The 19,518-nt window shown below is 35.7% G+C and overlaps 1 protein-coding gene and 2 long non-coding RNA genes across 6 annotated transcripts; all 3 read right to left on the bottom strand.

Moving 5' to 3' along the window:
* Positions 1-273: 273 nt before the first annotated feature.
* Positions 274-11,412, bottom strand: LOC114526964 (tyrosine-protein kinase abl-1-like). 4 transcript variants are annotated; one of them, XM_028548512.1, is made up of 16 exons: positions 11,312-11,412; positions 9,954-10,065; positions 7,425-7,514; positions 6,742-7,230; positions 5,770-5,934; positions 5,418-5,636; positions 4,948-5,075; positions 4,347-4,671; positions 4,015-4,125; positions 3,365-3,543; positions 3,013-3,135; positions 2,846-2,916; positions 2,726-2,766; positions 2,451-2,550; positions 2,119-2,227; positions 274-1,975 (listed from the first exon to the last, which is right to left on the bottom strand). In XM_028548512.1, exons 3-16 carry the CDS (start codon positions 7,498-7,500, stop codon positions 782-784), a joined length of 3,330 nt encoding a protein of 1,109 aa, XP_028404313.1. In that variant the 5' UTR covers positions 7,501-7,514; positions 9,954-10,065; positions 11,312-11,412; the 3' UTR covers positions 274-781. The 4 variants fall into 4 exon arrangements, with proteins under 4 accessions (XP_028404313.1, XP_028404315.1, XP_028404314.1 ...); XM_028548514.1 differs by lacking the exon at positions 11,312-11,412 and adding an exon at positions 10,777-10,870; XM_028548513.1 differs by lacking the exon at positions 11,312-11,412 and adding an exon at positions 10,322-10,658.
* A 1,609-nt stretch (positions 11,413-13,021) lies between these two features.
* LOC114527030 lies at positions 13,022-15,822 on the bottom strand. The gene is made up of 3 exons (XR_003687387.1): positions 15,722-15,822; positions 14,292-14,373; positions 13,022-13,579 (listed from the first exon to the last, which is right to left on the bottom strand). It is a non-coding gene; the product is annotated as an uncharacterized LOC114527030 (long non-coding RNA).
* Positions 15,823-16,278: 456 nt separating this feature from the next.
* Positions 16,279-19,448, bottom strand: LOC114526984. Its single transcript, XR_003687379.1, has 4 exons — positions 19,281-19,448; positions 17,908-17,995; positions 17,750-17,800; positions 16,279-16,983 (listed from the first exon to the last, which is right to left on the bottom strand). It is a non-coding gene; the product is annotated as an uncharacterized LOC114526984 (long non-coding RNA).
* Positions 19,449-19,518: the final 70 nt, after the last annotated feature.

Raw genomic sequence — 19,518 nt, 5'->3', positions numbered from 1 at the left:
GTCCACCAGTACTCGTAATTGTAGCCATGGCGACGGAGAAAGTTCGTGTGCGCCCGGTATAATTTATGTAGGAAACCCGCTGGAAATACTGTTCGGGCGCGCGGATTTGGCAAAATTATATGAACGCAAGTTCTAAGCATAGATCAAACTGTTAAACTACCGTACAGAAGTCGCCTCTCTCGATCTTGAACATCCGAACTCATGTGGGACGAATATATTGACTTTTGACAAACTATTGCATTGTACAGCTAGAAGATTTATTTCAATCTTAATTTACTGTACACAGTGTGAGAAAACGTTTTCAGGTGTTGATTTATCAATATTGCTATAGATTTATAGATTTATTATGCTTTTATAAATATGTAAGATTTATTGCATGATATAACTTTTTAATATGTTTATCTCCAATGAAGTAGCTATTTGCCGTGGTACCTGTCTAGGAGTCGTTCATGCCGACGTTCCCGTTTATCTGAGTTTTAACAGGCATTACCTGATTTTGAGGTATTGAAATAAACATATGTGCAACCAAACGAACACACGCAATAGCAACATTAGACTGTTCCTAGCAGCAGCAACATATAAATGACTTATTTCAATACCTCAGTGATGTAACCACATTTTAACTGAATCTTGAATTTGCGATACGAAAGCTTTTCTCCGTAAGTAGCTTGCTCTAAGCTATTTGTTGTTCAACAAAATAAAGCCTTGAGCAATATGCCAGTTCCGTGTTTTGGCAAAACTGTCTGCTCAACTGAACAAGGAATGTTTACTATCCTCGTCTTTAACAGGAACTACTGTTTGCTGTGTCTTCTACCGTCTCTTCCTGTTCCTGAAAACCACCATTCACGGCGTTTAAAACATCACTTAAAGAGTCACTTTCTTCGCTACTTTGTTTTGCATCTTCGCTTCTTGTTTGGTGAGGTACGTTTTCCAAGTCTTGTGCTTCAAAAGAATCAGACTCGTCTTCATCGTTCTTTATTTTGATATCTCCGTATTCGTCGTTGTTTTCATCCATGTTTTGGTCAGTTAGACAACTATCGTCCAGTTCTGTCTCGGAATAAGATGACATTCCCTTTGAGAAAGTATCTGTGATGTCCGCAGAACATTTGCCGTAGTTTTCTTCTACATCCTCGCACGAATTATCCGATAATTCGTCTAAGTTATTTGTCATGCTTTGTTTACCGTGTTCATTGTCATCGTTTGTGTGCGACGAACTTTCAGAGGGAATCTCCGGACGTTGTATGTCAATATTTTTGCTTTCTGTGTCGGGAAAACGATTCGTATCTACCGGAGATGAACGTTCGCTCGTTTTTGAAAGAAAATCATTACATCCAAATTCATTGTCTCTAATACGGTTGGAATTTGGCTTTTCTAAATCTTTAGACGCATATTGTTCATCGTTTGATTCGATGTCAAACGAATCAGCTGCTGCAGTTATGCTCTCAGGTACGGGAGTTATTTCTCGCAGGCCGTCATTGTTATTAACATCATTGTTATCACATGAATCTCCCGGTTGTAAACCGATTTCGTTGGTATTCAATGAATCGTTTTCTGTATCATCATTTGCGGAACTTTGCGGTCCAATTCCTGTACTATCTTTGCGTCCCTTACTATAGCTTTCTTCGATGCCATTCTCTTGCATCACATCCAACATCTCGATATTCTCGTCATTGTTCTTTGGAGTCTTTATCGGTTTTTTCTTCAGGAAGGGGCTCGCTTGCAGGGGGATATCACTGTCCGCTCCTGGATTAAAAAACATGTTCGTGTTCAATTCACGCGTCCTCTGCGACTCACTGTCGTTGCTAAGCCGATCAAGTGATGCTTGGGATAGTTTTCTGGAGCTTGCGTGTGGCAATGCATCTACGCTTTGCTTTGAACCTTTACGAGACATTCTTCTCTTCAAACTCCGTTTCGTTTCGTTGAATCTCTTGAACACGTCTCGTCCTAATCGACTCTGTAGAGACCTTCCTTTTTCCTAGAAATATATTGTATGATCTTATAATCAGAACTGTAGTTGGTAAAAGAGATTATCTCTAATCAGGAACTACTTTGCTGCGCTATCTAATGTAATTTACTTCATGTTTCCTTTCTTCTAAGACAAAATCATTCAGTACTTACGTTGTGCAGTAGTTTGTTAGTGTTTTGTTCAAGAGTCTTACAAAGTTCCCAGAATTTTGGTCGATCAAAACTCTTGTAGCCCCAGCATTTTAACATGATGTTGCTGTATCTAGTTTGAGAGAATATAATCATTGCTTAAGGGTGGTCCTCGTCTTATTGAGAGTAGGCAGTTTACGATTCACGACGCGTCCAGCTCTACGACGCAAAATAATTGACTAGAGACGTCGAGCTAACCGCGTCATAGGCCGTGAACTACCTAGTGACAGCTAAGTCATTCATTATCAAAGGACAGTTTTGGGGGAACCAATCAACCAAAAATGGGTTAAACTCACAAGATCTTTGGGCAACTTTCGGGTCGTTTTAACGTCTTTCCACTCAAGATATAGAGTGCCACCTTTTCGTCGTTGATAATTCGGTAGTAAGGAAGCGTTCCTTAAGAAAATTTGAAAAAAAATGGAATTAAGACCTTACATTCCTTGCACGTTTGATAGTTTGTGTGATAAAACAGATGACGTCTAGGATCAAGGTCCAGTGAAATTTCTTTCGGACACAAAAGCACTTCCTGTTCCACCAGCAATTACTAGGGAACTACAATTTGGACACTCACCGTCGGTAAAAATTTCCCAAACTAGAACCCCAAACGACCACCTATACATAAAATGTGAAATTTACGTATTTTTAACGTCTTTTCTTGCATTCGTTCAAGCGGAAAAAACCTCACACATACACGTCAGTTTTTTCAGTGAACTCCATCTTCATTATCGACTCGCACGCCATCCATCGTAGCGGAAAGCTACCCTACATGAACAAACACACAAACTTACTGATTTGGTTCAATGTTCGGTCTCGACCAACACATACAGCTGTCAACTTAGGAAACAGGAAATTATATACCTGGTGTGTTTGTGTGTAGTAACTTTTAAGGTAGACATCTTTCGCCATTCCAAAATCAGAAATCTTTGCTTTCGTATCTTTGTCCAACAGAACGTTCCTTGCTGCAAGATCTCTGTGGACAATCTGAAAATACAGTAAAAGGGATCCCGCGTTTTTAATTTATGCTGTAAAGTTCTTGTAGCGTACATTTTGATTCAGTTTTACGTAGGAACTCAAAACTAGATCCACGTTGAAATATTCAGTATAAAGTTTCTTCATTTCTTTTACTGTTTTCATCAATCATTGAATCATCACCAATATACGATGAGCACAACAATGTTGATCCATTCTGACCAACTATCCCTTACATTACCTTGTTCTTCGCAAGATATTCCATGCCCCTACAGATCTCTAAGGTGCATCTCAGTTTCCACTCCAAAGATAGCGTCTCCCTCTTTTCCAGATTAACATATTCTGGTATAGGTTCATGTTTCCTAAGATATTCCAACAAGCTTCCGTTGTCGCAATATTCCACAATAAGGTAAAATGGTCCTGGAAATTTAGCAAAATTCAATGCTTTTGTTTCAGTGCGGCCTCTCATTTTCTCCCCATTTGGGTAGAAGTGAAGTGTAAATAGTTGGCTTCACTTTTTTGTAATCAAATTTACCACCTAGACCGCGTTTGGCTACCAATCTAATTGCGTGTTTTACCATGGAACAATGACTTAGATCATAAAGACTTAAGGTCTGTTCACACGATCCAATTTTGTTGGATCCAATTCACTTCAATAACCGACTATATTCCATACGTCAGAAGTGAATTGGATGCAACATAATTGGATCGTGTGAACAGACTTTAGACCAAGAGTTGACGTTTAAAGAAGAAAGCCACGATGCAAACTCTCCCATTGCAAATTGCTCCAATCTTTCTAGCGAATGGGCACAGTAAAAAAGCATATTAAATTATCATACAGGCATGCATAATTATCATAATATAATTATTTAACATAATTATCACGCTTACCTCCCTGACTAGAGCAAACGCCTATCAGATTAACGACATTTTCGTGAACGTCTTCAAGCTTAAGATGAATTTCTAGTTCATCCAGCATATCAGCTACGGGAGCTTGCGAACCTATAAACGAAAATTTGAAAGTTTTCAATAGTTTATAAACTTGCTATAGACAAAACCAAATTCAATATTACCAAATTCATCATGAGAATACAATATCAATATGATTCATAAAAGACAGGATTAAAACGATAGATTTGCAACTTTTATTTCAAAGTCATTTTCTAAGGGAATGAAAGTGACATTTTGCTGAAGACGGCATTAAAATAGATTCGATTCCATACCTCTCGACATTTTTGCGGCACAGAGCGTTTCTGGTTGATCCGGTTTTCGCAGGATGATTTGTCTTACTTCGCCGAAGTGTCCTCGCCCCAGTCTCACTCTCGTCTCCGTGATTTGGTCACGTGGAATCTCCAGATCGCATCTCGCAACATCCTCTGCTAAATATCCAAGGATTGAACTAGAGGCTTCTTCGATTTCATTATCGGAGTTATTCGGGCTCTCTTCGTAGAATTCGTTTTGGGTTGTTCTCGATTTTGGACCTTGATAATTATTCGCTTCAACGTCGCGTTTTGTTGGATATTGTACTGTTTTTCTTAAAAACATTTGCTAAAAAAGGCAATCGTTTTTCCTAAGAATAATCCACGGTAATCCGACAACAGTGTGAATAGTAGGTTGTTGCGCAAAGTTGTCATGCTTTAGAAACAGTAACCTAATTCATAAAGCGATTGGACTTCGTTTTTGGTAAATTGCTCTCCGCCAATGAAACTTTCCCAACTGGCACTACCCGAGAGCTATTTCAGTGAAGATTCTATTTTTTGGAGCAAGATACAAAGAACTCTGCTCGGGGGGGGGGGATAGGTGAGCTAGAACTGATGATCTTACCCCGAAACTTTTTCTATATTCCTGCCTTTTCTTCCGAGGATATAACACGAATATAACGATCGCGGCAAAAATAATGAGTACGACCACGCTGACGGGTAAAACAATGGCCAGCACGTATACATCTCTACCTAAAATGTAAAATCATGGAATTAACATAAAGTCAACGCAAATATGTTTAGAATGATTATTAGAAAATCCTTTACCAAGTACAATAATGAAATTCACATTTCTTTTTATATGACACGTGAAAATATATACACATCGCTTGATTGATATTTTTAACCTGTGTTATCGGAGCATTAATTTCTAGCAATGGCGCAAAATCTCTTTAGTCGCTCAGTCTATTTTCTTCCGAAAACTTTTGCTAAAGAACGTGAGATATAGTGTTTAAGAAACTTGAAAACTTCAGGTAAACACTGGTGTTTGATCCCCGTAGAACTTAGTTTATATCATTTTGTTAAATGTATTACCAGATTCTTCTTCTTTACATAAGGAAAGTTCTGTATCTCTTGTACATTTTTTGCATAATGTTTTATTGGCCTCGTCTTGATAATATTTTTTTGGACAAGACAAACATTCATTTAGCGTGGTATTCAGGTATTCGCCGCTGTTACACGATGGCTGAGTGGCTGTTGTCTGTGTTTTTGTTGTTGTTGTTGTGGAAGTGGCTGTTGTGGTGTGTTTTGGAACTACATTAAAAGGATGTAAATTTTTCAAGCGACCAAGCAAACTGGGAACGGTTTGAGATTCACGTTTTTTAAAATAATCTTAATGGGATGACGGTGTATAACTTGTAGCTTGTAGAAATTGACATTTGCTTACCTAGTTGACAATCTTCACTTTTATTGCTTCCAGTCTTATTAAAGGTAGTGTGTCCTGGTTGACAGGCAGTACAGTTGAACATCCCCGTCATATTTTGATACTGATCCTCAGGACATTTTTTACAATTCTTGAGATTTACATCCAAATATGTGCCTTTTGAACATTCTTAAAGTAGATAAGATATATTCATTCATATTCCTGTGTTGCCAAGAAAGATAGCTTTGTTGATATACTAATATATATCATTACGTCATGGTAACATTTTTGGATACTGCATGGTTGAGATGAGTACAGTCATTCAATTAAGAAATCTTTCTCATAAGGGTGCAAATGCATGTCCACGCAGTTTAATTGGCTCGTAAAGATTAAAGGGAACAATTAAACTTCGCGTAACACAGATTTTATTCACTGAATGACTTTTCTCCGGAGATGACGATATGCGGGAGTAGTTTGGTCAATCAGATTACGTAACATTTCATAAACGGTAAACGGTAGACAACTATGTATAAGGGCTGCTTTCAACTTTCGTGTGGAAAATTGTAAATGCTTCCAATTTTTCATTATTTAATACATGGATCAACAAATGCATACTAAAATATGCTGAAATTATTAAACGGTAGCTTTTTCAAATATGACATAAGGCGCTTTCCTTTATACGGAAAAAACGGCCAGACCGGTCCTGTTGTATTTCGGTGCAGACAGATTACTGGTATTTTAGAGTGTTTCAAGAACTCTGCATTCAAGTATATCCTTATTTATATCTGACTAGCACGGAAAATGCAGTTTCACCGCTATATTCTTAACTAAATACTTTATTTCAATTTAAAATATGACCGGTCTGACCATTTTGGCCGCTTATTGGAAAACGCCCATAGCTATATAAGGATTAAGACTTTTACGTGCGTGTACGAGCGTATGAAAAACGCGTAAGTGGAAAACAGCCTTAATGGTAACGTTCATCACTTGACTCACCACACATTTGAGCGACGTTTGTTGATCCGTCTGGGCACAATATCATTCCGTCTTTGCACTTTAAGTTTTGTGTTGGTTCGTGGACAAAGTAGTAATTCAGCTTCAGTCTATCGCCAGATATATTCAGCGCAAAATACGAAAGAAACCTCTCTTCAAGAATAGCGTCATCGATTATTGTGTCATAGCACTTGTCGATTTTCTTGCCTGTGCTTCCACTTAATATGCTGGAGTTAAGTCGATATTCCTCTTTGACTTCTATTAATATCGTATAGTTTGCGATAACGAGATGAGAACTTTTTGTTTGTTGAACTAAAGTTCTATTAACTGTCACTCGTATTAATGAATCGTTGCAACCTGAGTTTGTAAAATGAGGCAGTAGTAGGGACAAAAAAAATTCACTTCCTTTAAATATAGTTGTGTCGTTCAGCGTTGAGTTGAACTTGTAGTCCATTTGGTGCACGATTTTCCGCTGACATATCTTATCGGGAACTAAAAAACATATCATTCATGCATGTTAAGAGCTGTTAAGCCTAGAAAATACTTGATATGTTTGTGGGGTGCTGCATGCAACACATTGTTTAGTCCTATTTTCGTCAACAGCAGGAGCAACTTATTTATGGCAAAATACATTATAATCAGTTATTGAAAAAAAATGCTTATTCTATTATACATTTATTGGTTACCTGTTGCTTTTTCGCTACTTGTTCCTTCGTTTAGCCATAAGAAAACCACCAGGCAATATGTAAATAGTTTGAACATCTGTGTATAAATATCTATAAGTAAATGTATAGTTTTAAGAAAGTATCGGCGAAATGGCAATCACGAATAAGATAGTCGAAATGGTTCTGCTCGTGGTAATGTTGGACGTTCAGTCTTTAGACTGGTTGTCATATTTCATATTTCAGAATATATCACTGCTGGTCAAGGCCGATGATGTTTACGAGTTTCCTTATTGCTTTTGTTTCCGCATTCCTACCAGTGATTACTATTTCCTACTCAATTCACGCGCCCCGTTGAGCTATAGTTAGGTAGCAAACAACCTAATTCGATGTCATAAAGAGAGCATAAAAAAGCTGTCGCAAAACGTGCTATTGTTATAATGATATCATAATAACGAGGTCTTTACTAAATTCTAGTCTAAAACTCTAGTCACTGAGTAGGCGGAATTGCAGCTGATACTTATAATGTACTCATGACATTCTCATGAGATGAATTTTTCGAGAATACTTGCTTACTTTGTTTTTCTTTCCTGTGCCACTCAAAAATAAGTTCTAATAATCTATAGGTTCACGGCAACCAGCTAAGTATATAACCCATCGCCGCCGCATAATAATTCGTGTGCTGGGTGGATGGAAAGGGCTATTTTGGGGGACACTCTGTACATCAGTTTTACTCATTCTATTCCGTTCATATAGTCGCAAGATCATAAATATGCTTGTCCAGCTTGTTTATCTTTATCAGTATTCTCAACTGTAGAAAATATACTCGATGCGTTTAAAAGAAAAGCAGTTATCGTTCTTAATTCACAACAGCAGGAACGAATAGCGATAAAGATCTTCTGAAAGGAAAAATAGTTTTTAGATATATCACGGATTGTCAAATTATTTTTCATCTTCTTGCTGGTAAGGCTTGATTGATCGATTGATGGATTAATTGATTGATTGATTGTTGACAATTGTATCATTTGAGATACTCCTTCGCAGACCGCCACAGCATGAGCAATTTGACCCCTTGGGAGTTGTTGAGAGTTTTTTTAGTCTCGGTGTTCTGTCAAAAGCATGTTTTTCTTCCATAAGGTCTCTGAAATAGTTTTCCCGCGGTGCAAAATCGTCGAAAAGCAGATATGAGATATGCCGAAAATTTGCTCGCAATTTCAGTGTAGGGAACGAAGCGCTTTTGTCCAGGCAAGACAATAAAAGCTATTTTCTTCCGATTATCAGATATAAATGCTTCAAATTAACACCTGCTCGGGTGGTTTATCGGCACTGACTGCGCGCCCATACCAAGCGCCGATTTTAGAAAACATAAAACCTCACTTTTAAAAGATAAATTGTTGCAAACTCCAAATGCAACGATTCTGTCACTAATTATCTATTTATATAGCCATAGTCAAAATTTCACAACATTTCTCTATTAAGTTTATGTTCACGGATTATCATTCAAATGCGGATTATTCCCATTTGCTGACAATTGCCAAAGAGTCTTTGAGCAAAACGTTTGACTATGTACGACATTCGCTTATGAATTGTTCTAGAAAATTGTTTTCGTTTTGCAATGTCACAATTTGTTTCTAAAAACAATGTCAGTTTTAGCGAATCTCAAAACGTTCAAATTGTTGCAAGTTTTTCCATTGCAATGTAAATACCTGCTGTGATGCTCACATTCGTCTTCCGTGTGTCTCAAAAAAAAAGCCAATGGAAATTAACATACTTTTATGCAGAACATATTAAATTTGATAATTTTATCTTTATGCAGTATTGAAGATATTTTTAGAGCTTTTAAAATGAAAATCATTGATCGAAATCTGACCGACCGATTGAATTCAAAAACGTAGCAAATTCAAATTTACTCTGATCGCAATTTGTGTATATGCCAGTAAGAATGCTCATTCAAATGATTCAATTCTTAGCGATAAGGTTTTCTCAGGTTTTTAACCGACTTTTTTCACCCCATGAACGACTGTTTGTTTATTTCTATTTCCTATAGGGCATGAAAAATGTATTGTTAGAAAGCTAAATTTCTCTTTCTTGTGTTAGAATTAAATCGATTTAATTGACTCAATCCATTATAAAATTCGACATGTTAAATTTCCATTTCGCCTCCCCATATATGTACAATTTGTACGGTATACAATTACGGTAATATTCCTAAACGCTATTCGCGCATAGAACCAACCCTTGTTGTTAGCTTGACAAAACTAAGATCTTTAATCGACAAATCATTTGTTCTGCGTCATATCATTGAGCAAACCGTGAATTTGTATATATCTTATGAAACAGGTAAAAATGAGCAATGATTGCTGTATGTTTGTCTATATAGGATAATGAAAATCTCCATGTAAATATTGCACAATATGTTTCGGTCAAATTCTTGTAAATTTCGTATGAGATCCGCTCACGCTATGCCTGATTCACATGTAATTTCACTAGTTCAATTTACAGATGTACAGTACTCCAGATCCTAGCTATAGGTCAAAAAGGCGCTAAGCTTACCTCGAAGCCAGACGCTTGAATTCACGTTCAATTTGATATCTGGACTATACGAGTTTCCTGTAACTGCGTTGGACCCTGTTGTGTCTCATTGCTCGGAAGTTCTTAAACCTACCTAAAAAATATGACAAGCGATTTGTTTAGAAGCTTATCTAAAGTTTAAAGCTTACCTATGCTGTCGCTCTATATTGGTAATTTTTACACGTTGTAACAGACAGCTTTATCACAGGCTTTCCATGACGCGGGACAGTTTAACCTTATAGCGGAAAATCAACAAGTTTATACACGAAAGATGATATAGCAAAGCAGTACTATACACATTCTGGAAAACAGCGTTGATATATAAGTTTAATTCAGTATTGAAACATTACGTTTTCATCGCGAAGTAGTGGTAACCGACGAAAAGAAATCCCCATTTCTTCTTGAAGTAAAATATTGATCATGTATAGTCGAATATAATTATGGCTACGATTGAAATTCGAGTACCCTCTTGTTCCCTAATTAAACCCTTACGTATGGAATTACGGAGTTTCTAATAGCCTGCAGGCTATAATCATTGATCAGGCTGATATAAACTTCCATTTCTTTTACTTCACGTTTTAAGAAACCCTCAAAAATGGCGTTAACGCTGACGTTATGGCGTTCTTAGAAGAATGATAAATTCTGGTGATTTTGCATGACCAAAATGTACTGAATTGAACTGGGTCAAAAACATAACATATATCTGTCTTTCACGTTTGTTGTTCACACGTACTGTTGACCTTCGTCTAAAACAATTCTTAGGATGATGGATACTTGCTTAATTTTGTTTAATGAACTAACTTACTTTCGATTCTGGAATATTCTATCCTGGCGCCAGAAATATTTTCACCATATCTTATAAGATATCATCTCACCATTCGAATACTGTGTCTTATATACAATGTATAAATGCCACAGGGTGCGTTATTTTGTCTAGTTATAAAGAGGCTCAGTAAATTGTTCAAGTAAATACAGTCTTAAGTAGCTATCATCACCAATACGTAATGATCTCACATTATGGTCAAAGCTCACAACATATGACATACATTGTAGGCCTAGAATATATATATATGGACAAATACTACAACTGAGAATACATACAGTATATCATTTACAGGTATGTCGTATTAATATTTAAAGAAACTTACGATCAAATAAATTGGTCATCATTTTGACATCGCCCTGTATGTTATATATCTTTTTGGATTTATATATCAAAGCCAAAGTTAGTATTATTCGAATATATTTGAATCGGTAAATTAAATTCTATTTATCTAAAGAATGCATTATAAATATATCAAAGTTATTAATTAAGATGTAACATATCTTCTAAATCTTACCGTTCGTTTCTTTTAGAAGATTTTCCAATCTTTGATTCGATATTTTGAACTTGCTAGTACGACAACCTATTTCCTCTTCAGGAGCCCGTCTACAATTTATATAAATTAGGTAAACACTGCGTAATCCTTACCCTTGCATAATTTTATCCAATGTCAATTTTGACCTTCCCCATATGAAATTCTTGCATATTTTATACACAGTAGGCTATGTTCGAGCCCCACTTCATGCTGTGATTATAAAAGATAGCATTGTTTAGTGGCAACGTATAATTATATCGGTACCTCGTTCATACACGACTCGAAACTTATGGAGCTACGGGTTTCTGCAAGTTACCTAAGCCGCCTTACTAACGTACGCTTGGTATGTTTTTCGTCGCAGTAGGCCATTGCTATATAAACAAACAAAGCTGAAATTGAAATCTTCTATGTCTAGTGTATTTAGTTGCTGGTTAATTTTTTTGAGGTTGTGTTTATATGTAAGAATAGAATATTTCATCAGAACAATTTTATAGCACTTTCAGTATGTCGGCGCGTTAAAACTTTCCTGATATTCTTCCGTGTTTAGACTGACGAGTGACAATCGAGGGTAAAGTATAAAAAGTTGAAATTAGAGACTTTTATTTTATTCCCACTTATCAATGTGCATTTTTAGTTTATATGTAATGCGTGTAAACTTTATTTAGCTATAGACACATTCATTCGCCAGGACCGTTTGTGTAAAACTACATCTTGCGTAGTTAAATTGTAGTTAACTCAGAAATACATGACTCTGAATGGTAAATTCTGACACTAACTATAGCTAAAAGTTAATTACGTTTTTATACAACCGGCCCCTGAATATAGTCTACCACGCATTTTCCGTGGTTTCAATGCCTGGCGACGGTTATTGTGTAAACAAAACAGTATTTGTTTACGCCACGCGGAGCTTCCATATAACAGCATGCATGGAAAATAATGTGAAAAGCCCTCTCAGTCTGCCCGAAAAACCACGCATTCTAATGTACAAGCATTCTGATTCGTTTAAAACATTCAATTCAAATCGTTGATTGGTTGACTGGAAAATTCTGTCAGTGTAATTGTATAACATATATAGCTATACTTACTTCATCAGCTAATTTTTTAGTGTTGTGTTTACGACTAAGGTGAGAAAACGCATTGCCATTCCAGATGAGAATATACATGAAGAAATCGTTGATACAACATCCCATAACAAGCTAAATATATGTAAATGCCCAATATACAATGCAAACTACTGTTTGGTTGTAATGTGAAAGCAATTATATGCAAAACTGCCAACAATACATAGGATTATATATCTATATATTTAAAACCTTGTTTAACGTTACGAAATTTTACATTTAAACGCAAAGTGGCCAGCCGTCAGGATGATCAAAACTATACCATTATATTTTGACAAAAAATCTGAGCAGTTACTTTATAATTTCCGTTATTATTTTGCCTGCATTTGGGCACGGACTATTTATGCATACTTAAAAATAATTCAATCCTATTTTCTTTGTCATCAAATCGATTCGTTCAAATATTGTTGGAGTAATTGTCAACAAAGGATTAGTTCTTTGTGTGTTATTTCGAGACTGAAAAATGGCCATTCTATGTTCATAGATATATTTATGATTATAACATTTATAGTACGCGCGTGCTGATTGGTCGAGAAGCGTGTTTCTATTCACGTGTATTCTCGTGTATTCCCGCCGAATTTGACAAGCGAAGTAATGTAATGAGAATTTGTAATTGAATCGAATTATAATATTTGTACAAAATCTTTTTATTGACTTGTATTATAAAATAAATAGCATCACTATTATTAGCCTTGCGTTCTTGATCAACGCATTGTCGGCGATCAGTAGGCGGGTGCTTTTCCGGTGCAGGTTACTATAGCTATATACCTTTTTTATACAGGCACACTACCTCATTTTTTACGGATTAATTGTGTCTGATAATCGTCTGATTAATCTATCTATGCCCATTTTAAACTGATTTGGTTCATATAGGTTTGAATGATATGTGATGATACGATATTTATGCATTCTGATTGGGTTACTGAAAAATGGAAACAGCATTTCTGTTTTGGAGATTCTCTGTGTGCATGGGTGCTTTATACTAAATATTAGCTATCATCAAGTAATCCACGTTATGATTGGCACTGTAGTATTTTGCATGAGATAGAACAGACGACGAGCAACACAAACGAGATTACAGCACAGAATATTACTATTGACAGTATTGTCCAGACGTTTAAATCTCCACCTGAAACGTGAAATCATAAAAAGTATTATATACTTTATATATAAACTTCGAATTTCTACTTATTCTCATTTTTAATTAACAATCTTTGAAAGAATTTTTTTTTTTGTGCAACTGAGTAATCAAAGCATTATGACACATTGGCTAAAAGTACGTAGCTACTAGAGAACTATCGCTATACGGCTACGAGATTCGTCAAATATCGACGTGATGTTCGTGATATTTCGTATATCGACTTGTAGCTGCTCATCTTTGAGAAAACTTCTTAGAGCTCACTGCGTGATTTAAAAAGCATTGCTATATACCTAGTGTCAAAATTCATGTTTTCTGCTTCTCTGTTGGACAAGAGGTCCACGCTTGGAGGGCTTTAAATCTCCATGATTACGCGTGATAAACATCAGCGGGCATCAAATTAATTTTTGGAAAAAAATTGAGAAAACTGTTTTTCATGACCATGCCTTCATTATGTGTATTTTTCGAAATTGTATAAGTATAGATATTTCTGAAATATTTCATTGACAGTATAAACACGCGTGCAAGGAAACTGCGTTTCGTTGACGAATCTCGTAGCCCTGGTGGGTTACCGTAGTCAAGTCTAAAACTCCCTACTGATTTTACTCCGACACTTTGACAAATTTTATGTATTTATTATTTTATTAGTATCAATCCTATATTTCAATAAGTTAGTTCCGTTTTTCCTATTCTTACTGCTTACCTGCGGATCCTTCGCAACATACTCCTTCCATTTGGCATAAAATTAATACCAGAGGATATATATAAATTTTATTCAACATCTTCTGTAAATATATGCAAGAAGTGTATTTTAAAACAAAAGAGCTTCAGGCAAATCATCTCAGGGGTAAATAACACTGGAGGGAAGTGGCAAATAACACTTGGAAGGTATTTTGTCTCTTGCAAAAATAGTTTAGGGATTTTCAATTTTTAATATCCTTTGTACATGTCTATTTTTGTTATAAAATAAAAAAAAGAATAATTATCCAAGTTTAACATGTTATAAATTCATCAAACTGGTAGTGAACGATGGCCTGTGCACAGCCATCACGAAAAATGAAAAGATATTCCCGTGAATTATTCTGAATAAGGCGCATGCGCATGCAACAAGTGATCACTTGTACAGATGAACTATCAGCTTAAACAAACATGCTCAGTGGGCTTGCACTCTCCGGCAATTGTGACTCAGAAACGATACACTGACGAAGTTCTTTCCAAAACGCTGTTGACAATTTGTTGCTGTTGGAAATTTTGTCAATGGCTTCGTGGTTAAGTTTGTTATTCATGTAACAAAGGTTTTTTACGTCGGGCCGGCTAATGTGAACATTCCGAAAGTATTCATTCGCTCAATTCCAGCAATTCATTTCATTAATTCCCGGAAAAAGAGTCGCTTTCATATATGCATAAACCAATCAGAATTTTTATCTTGTTTCATGAGTAATTCTGATTGGTTATGGTAAAACAGAAAGTTAAGAGTAATTTTCTTGATGAATTGTACTTGTAAAAACTCGAATGACTTTCTTCTCACCACAATTGAATTGACAATCTTAAACAACGACTGCTAGATATTGAGTCGATCAGTCCATCGATTCGGACTTATGCGCAGCAAGTACTCGCAAAGCTCAACTGAGTTACACTGTATTTCATCACGCCAACCATAGAAATTTCGCCATATGAAATTGATTGAGCAAACATTGCCACTAAAACTCGATGATCTGGTTAGTTAATTTCAATTGAATAAAATGTCTTTCTTTTGTAAAATCTCAACCAGACATAAAAATCTTCACAATAGACTTGTCGAAAGCCTTTATTATGAAAAGTTTGTCGCGTTCTCTGTACACGTGTCACTCATGCATATAGATTATATTTTATAACTTTTCATGAATTCAGAACAATTTCTGAAAATTCGTTCAATTACTACGATCAATCGGTTTTTACTAGTATCGATCATACCGCATACTCGAGCATTTTTTAAATATACTTGCATAGTATGACGAATTTCGACCAAATTATAATTGGTGCAGATATACTTGACTTGCTATAATCTTAAGGGTGCATTTACTATGTTTTTTTGCTAGAACATCAGTGTCAGTGATAGTCAGTGATATTCAGTGATATTCTCAGAAATCTTACCTCATATTACGTTTTGTCAATATGTCTTCAACTTTGGCGACAAACTTTCTCTTCTAGATTTATTTCAATAACTATACGTAAACTTTGAGATCTTTGAAATTGCATACAATAAGCTTTACGGACTTCATGCTGGTTTAAAACTGTGCTATTATTTTGTCAGTCTAAGGCGTGGGAGGCATTTGACGAGAAAATACTTTCATTTTGAATTTAAATCGGGAACGTGGCTGTGTTTCGAATGTAACTTGATTCTCTCCCTAAGATTATAGACTGTGCATAGTGTATTTTAAAGCACAAATATTTCGGAATTTTTTCTCAAGTTCTATACAGGTTTAAATTAACATTCTCAGCAATAGTTTAGCCAGACTGGCAAGTCTATAAAGAAATCGTCAAGGTGGCTGCGCCTTGGTTATTAGGATATATGGCTACTGTTCCCGGGCTAGTTACATAAAAAGATAATTTGCTTTTTAATATTAACAGTCATGCATGCAGTAAATCAATTCAGTGTGAAAAAATTTATTTAAAAATAAATAAATAATATTCAAAACGATTGCAGGAATATACCCACCTAACTTAACCATATGGTATCATACATAAATAGAAATAAAAACATGTAAGCGTAGAGTGGCTAAAAATCAGACTGTATTGATTTTCGGCTGCATGAATTGTTGTCTTCGTTCCTCATTTTTGTATTTTTTATTGCCACTGCGCGCTGAATCATTATATAACAGTCTTCGTGCGTGTTGGGACATAAATAACAAGATCATTCAAGGCACAGGTTTTACTCCATTTTATTACATTCCCCAAACTCAACAATTTCACGACGTTTATAATCGTTAAAACTACAAAATAAAACATATGTTAGGCGAATCCAGCTATGGCACGAAAAATTCATGTTTAGAACTACTTATACGATTTGTGCCAATAGACCGGTGTAAATTATTCAATTACATCTTTCAAAACACGACGATTTGTAATAATTTTATCGCATTATATGGTATTACAATACAAAAGCAAAAAACCAACAGCCAAAGCATATTTTTTTCATTTTAAGAGCCTGCGATTGTTCGGGCAGCGTAAATACCCTTTTATACAGTAGCCCGAGCTATCCCTTACAGTGCGGGTGCATTATACATGATATTGTGGAGTCCATGAACGTAAAGAACGTGGTCTTGTGCACGCGACTATCACCCAGTAGACTAACAGCACAAAGAAAACGACACCGATTGGCGTTATTACTGACCATAAGAGGCTATAATCTTCACCTTAAACGTAACATCATAAAAATTATCATAAACCATTGACTATAGCAATTAAGACTGTTGGTTCTAAACATGAGTCAATTGGTTTGGTGAACTAGACAAAAATTGTGGGCAAATCATATAAAATCTTTGTTGATTTCGATAAAGTCGATAGCGAAATTCAGATTTGATTTCCACTACCGCTATCACAGTGATTTGTGTTACCCTGGGTGGGGATGCAGGCCGGAATTTATGCGATACCTTCGCCTGCAGCTCGAGCATGTAATTGTAAGAATTTTTGATACACCAAAATGATATTCGCACAAACGAGTTCTAGTTCTAAAGTTATTTGCATGCCGTACCTATAAACAGCATTGATAGGAATTGTAGTTCATAAATATACTGCGTAGTATAAAATTTGTGCTTGTTACCGGTATACAATACTCGCGATAGGGCACTTGTTTCGCTACACTTTGTCTTGGGTGTTTTTCTCCGAGGGGTAACAGATTTCAATGGGCAAAGGTCTGTTCACACGATTCAATTTTGTTGGATCCAATTCACTTCTGACGTATGGAATATAGTCGGTTATCAATGAAGCAGTTAGTAGTGCATTGGCTTCAGTTGATTTGTTGCTCATATACATTACAAGACAACACACTATAAAACATCCATCAGAAGTGAATTGGATCCAACAAAATTGGATCGTGTGAACAGACCTTAACACAAATCACTGTGACGCCCCTAACTAATTAATGCCATATGTCTATAAATTTGCTAATATTGATAATACCTTCTTCGCGTGTTTGCGATTGTTTCTTTTTTGTCGACTCGAATTTGGTATCTTGTGAAAGAGAAACATTCGTTTAAGAGACTACGTCATTTAAGCTTACTAATTTTGAATAATTGTTTCGTATTTGTTCCGTTTAACTATTCTTACTGCTTATATACCTGTCGCTTCTTCGCAACATGATCTTTTCACGTGGCAAAAGAGTATTACCAGATAACATATAATTAATCCTGTTGACTTCAACATCTTCTGTGAATATATATGAAATTATATTTGAAAACAGCTAGAGACAGCGATTCGAAATTTTTATGTTATATACCTTTTCATTGTGGTGTGTCAGCTAGTACAATTTTTCCGAAAAGTATTCGCCTATGACCCAAATAATTGGAGTGTAGACAAGTCTTGCATTCAAGACATTTTCTTAACAGCGAGTTATCTGCCTTTTTGGAATGAAGTTGCACCGTTATATTTAATATTGACCAGTGCGTGGGTCATACATATGACTATAAACAATCAGGTCTTAATAATTAATGTCAGGCACAGCAAGTGATCACTTATCGTTATTCTAGATCTATCATCGAGAAAAAAGCATTAAAAAATTGCGCTGTCAACCACAAATTATTAGGCGATATACTGACGCAGCAAAAAAAAACAAGAAGTTATTATGACTGACTTGTGATTACTGACAAGTTTGTTTTTGGCAAGTTGTCTCACTTTGCAATAACTCATTTAAAAGTTGCAATTAATTTTAATTCACAATGGCCTCTCGTGACGATTGATAGAAGTAGGTAACAGCATCTAAATATAAATTAGTTTGTAGGTACACCACATATAAGTATTTCATACTGCAAAGCTTTCGGTCCGTTAACCCAGGCCTTAATACGCGGTGTACCTACAAGCTATATTACTTATTTGATGTCTCCATGCAAACATACAAGAACATTATAAATATACCTATTATAAATATACCTATATAGATACACCCATCAAATGCGAACAAGGCTCAGTTTAGTTACAATATATTTATCCCATGCGCAGAAAATTTACTTCAGCGAACCATCGCAATTTACCCGTGTTTTTTTATCCGTTCGGCAATTATTGGCAACTAATGTTTCCCTGTGCGTTTTCATATCAAATCTTAATCCGAATTGAATGTAAAATTTCTTTAAATCTTTTGTTGAAATCTTAGACATACATGAAAAAAAACGTAGCAAAAGACTGTCGAAGGCTTTTATTATTAAATAAACGTATATTATTTTTTTGCTGTCGCATGAATTTTTTGGTTTCCCACGTACGCATATTACATTAATATCGTTTCGTGAATTGCTACATACTAACAGTTTGCTTTAGCCTTCGTTACTTAATACCCAGCGATTCTTTTATGTACATCGATGTAGTCAAATTATGTGGACTTTTAACCAAATTATTTGGTGCTGTTACACTTGAGATTTCGCCGTCTCAGAGTGCCTTATTATATTTTCAGGCTTGATTGATTCCGAAGTACCGTATTCAACAATATTCTTGGAAGGCCTACCTTCTATTGCGTTTCTTTAATATGTTTTCGGCTTGTTACCACAAACTATTTCTTCTTTGCCTGTTTAAAAGTTACCTCGATTGGTACCTAAACCTTGAAACGTATATCCCGGCATAATTCGTGAACTCTCGCGTATATAGCTATTTTAGCCATACTGTGTGACTTCAAGCTGGGTTTGAACTTTTTTTAGTATTGCTTCGTCATTGTCTAAAAGTGCATGACTTGTAAAAACAGGGGG

Source organism: Dendronephthya gigantea, unplaced genomic scaffold, assembly GCF_004324835.1.
Source record: "Dendronephthya gigantea isolate DGI-Jeju-01 unplaced genomic scaffold, DenGig_1.0 000042F, whole genome shotgun sequence".
Taxonomy (NCBI): domain Eukaryota; kingdom Metazoa; phylum Cnidaria; class Anthozoa; order Malacalcyonacea; family Nephtheidae; genus Dendronephthya; species Dendronephthya gigantea.
The sequence above is the reverse complement of the archived record's forward strand: the minus strand, read 5'-3'. Positions and strand labels throughout refer to the sequence as shown.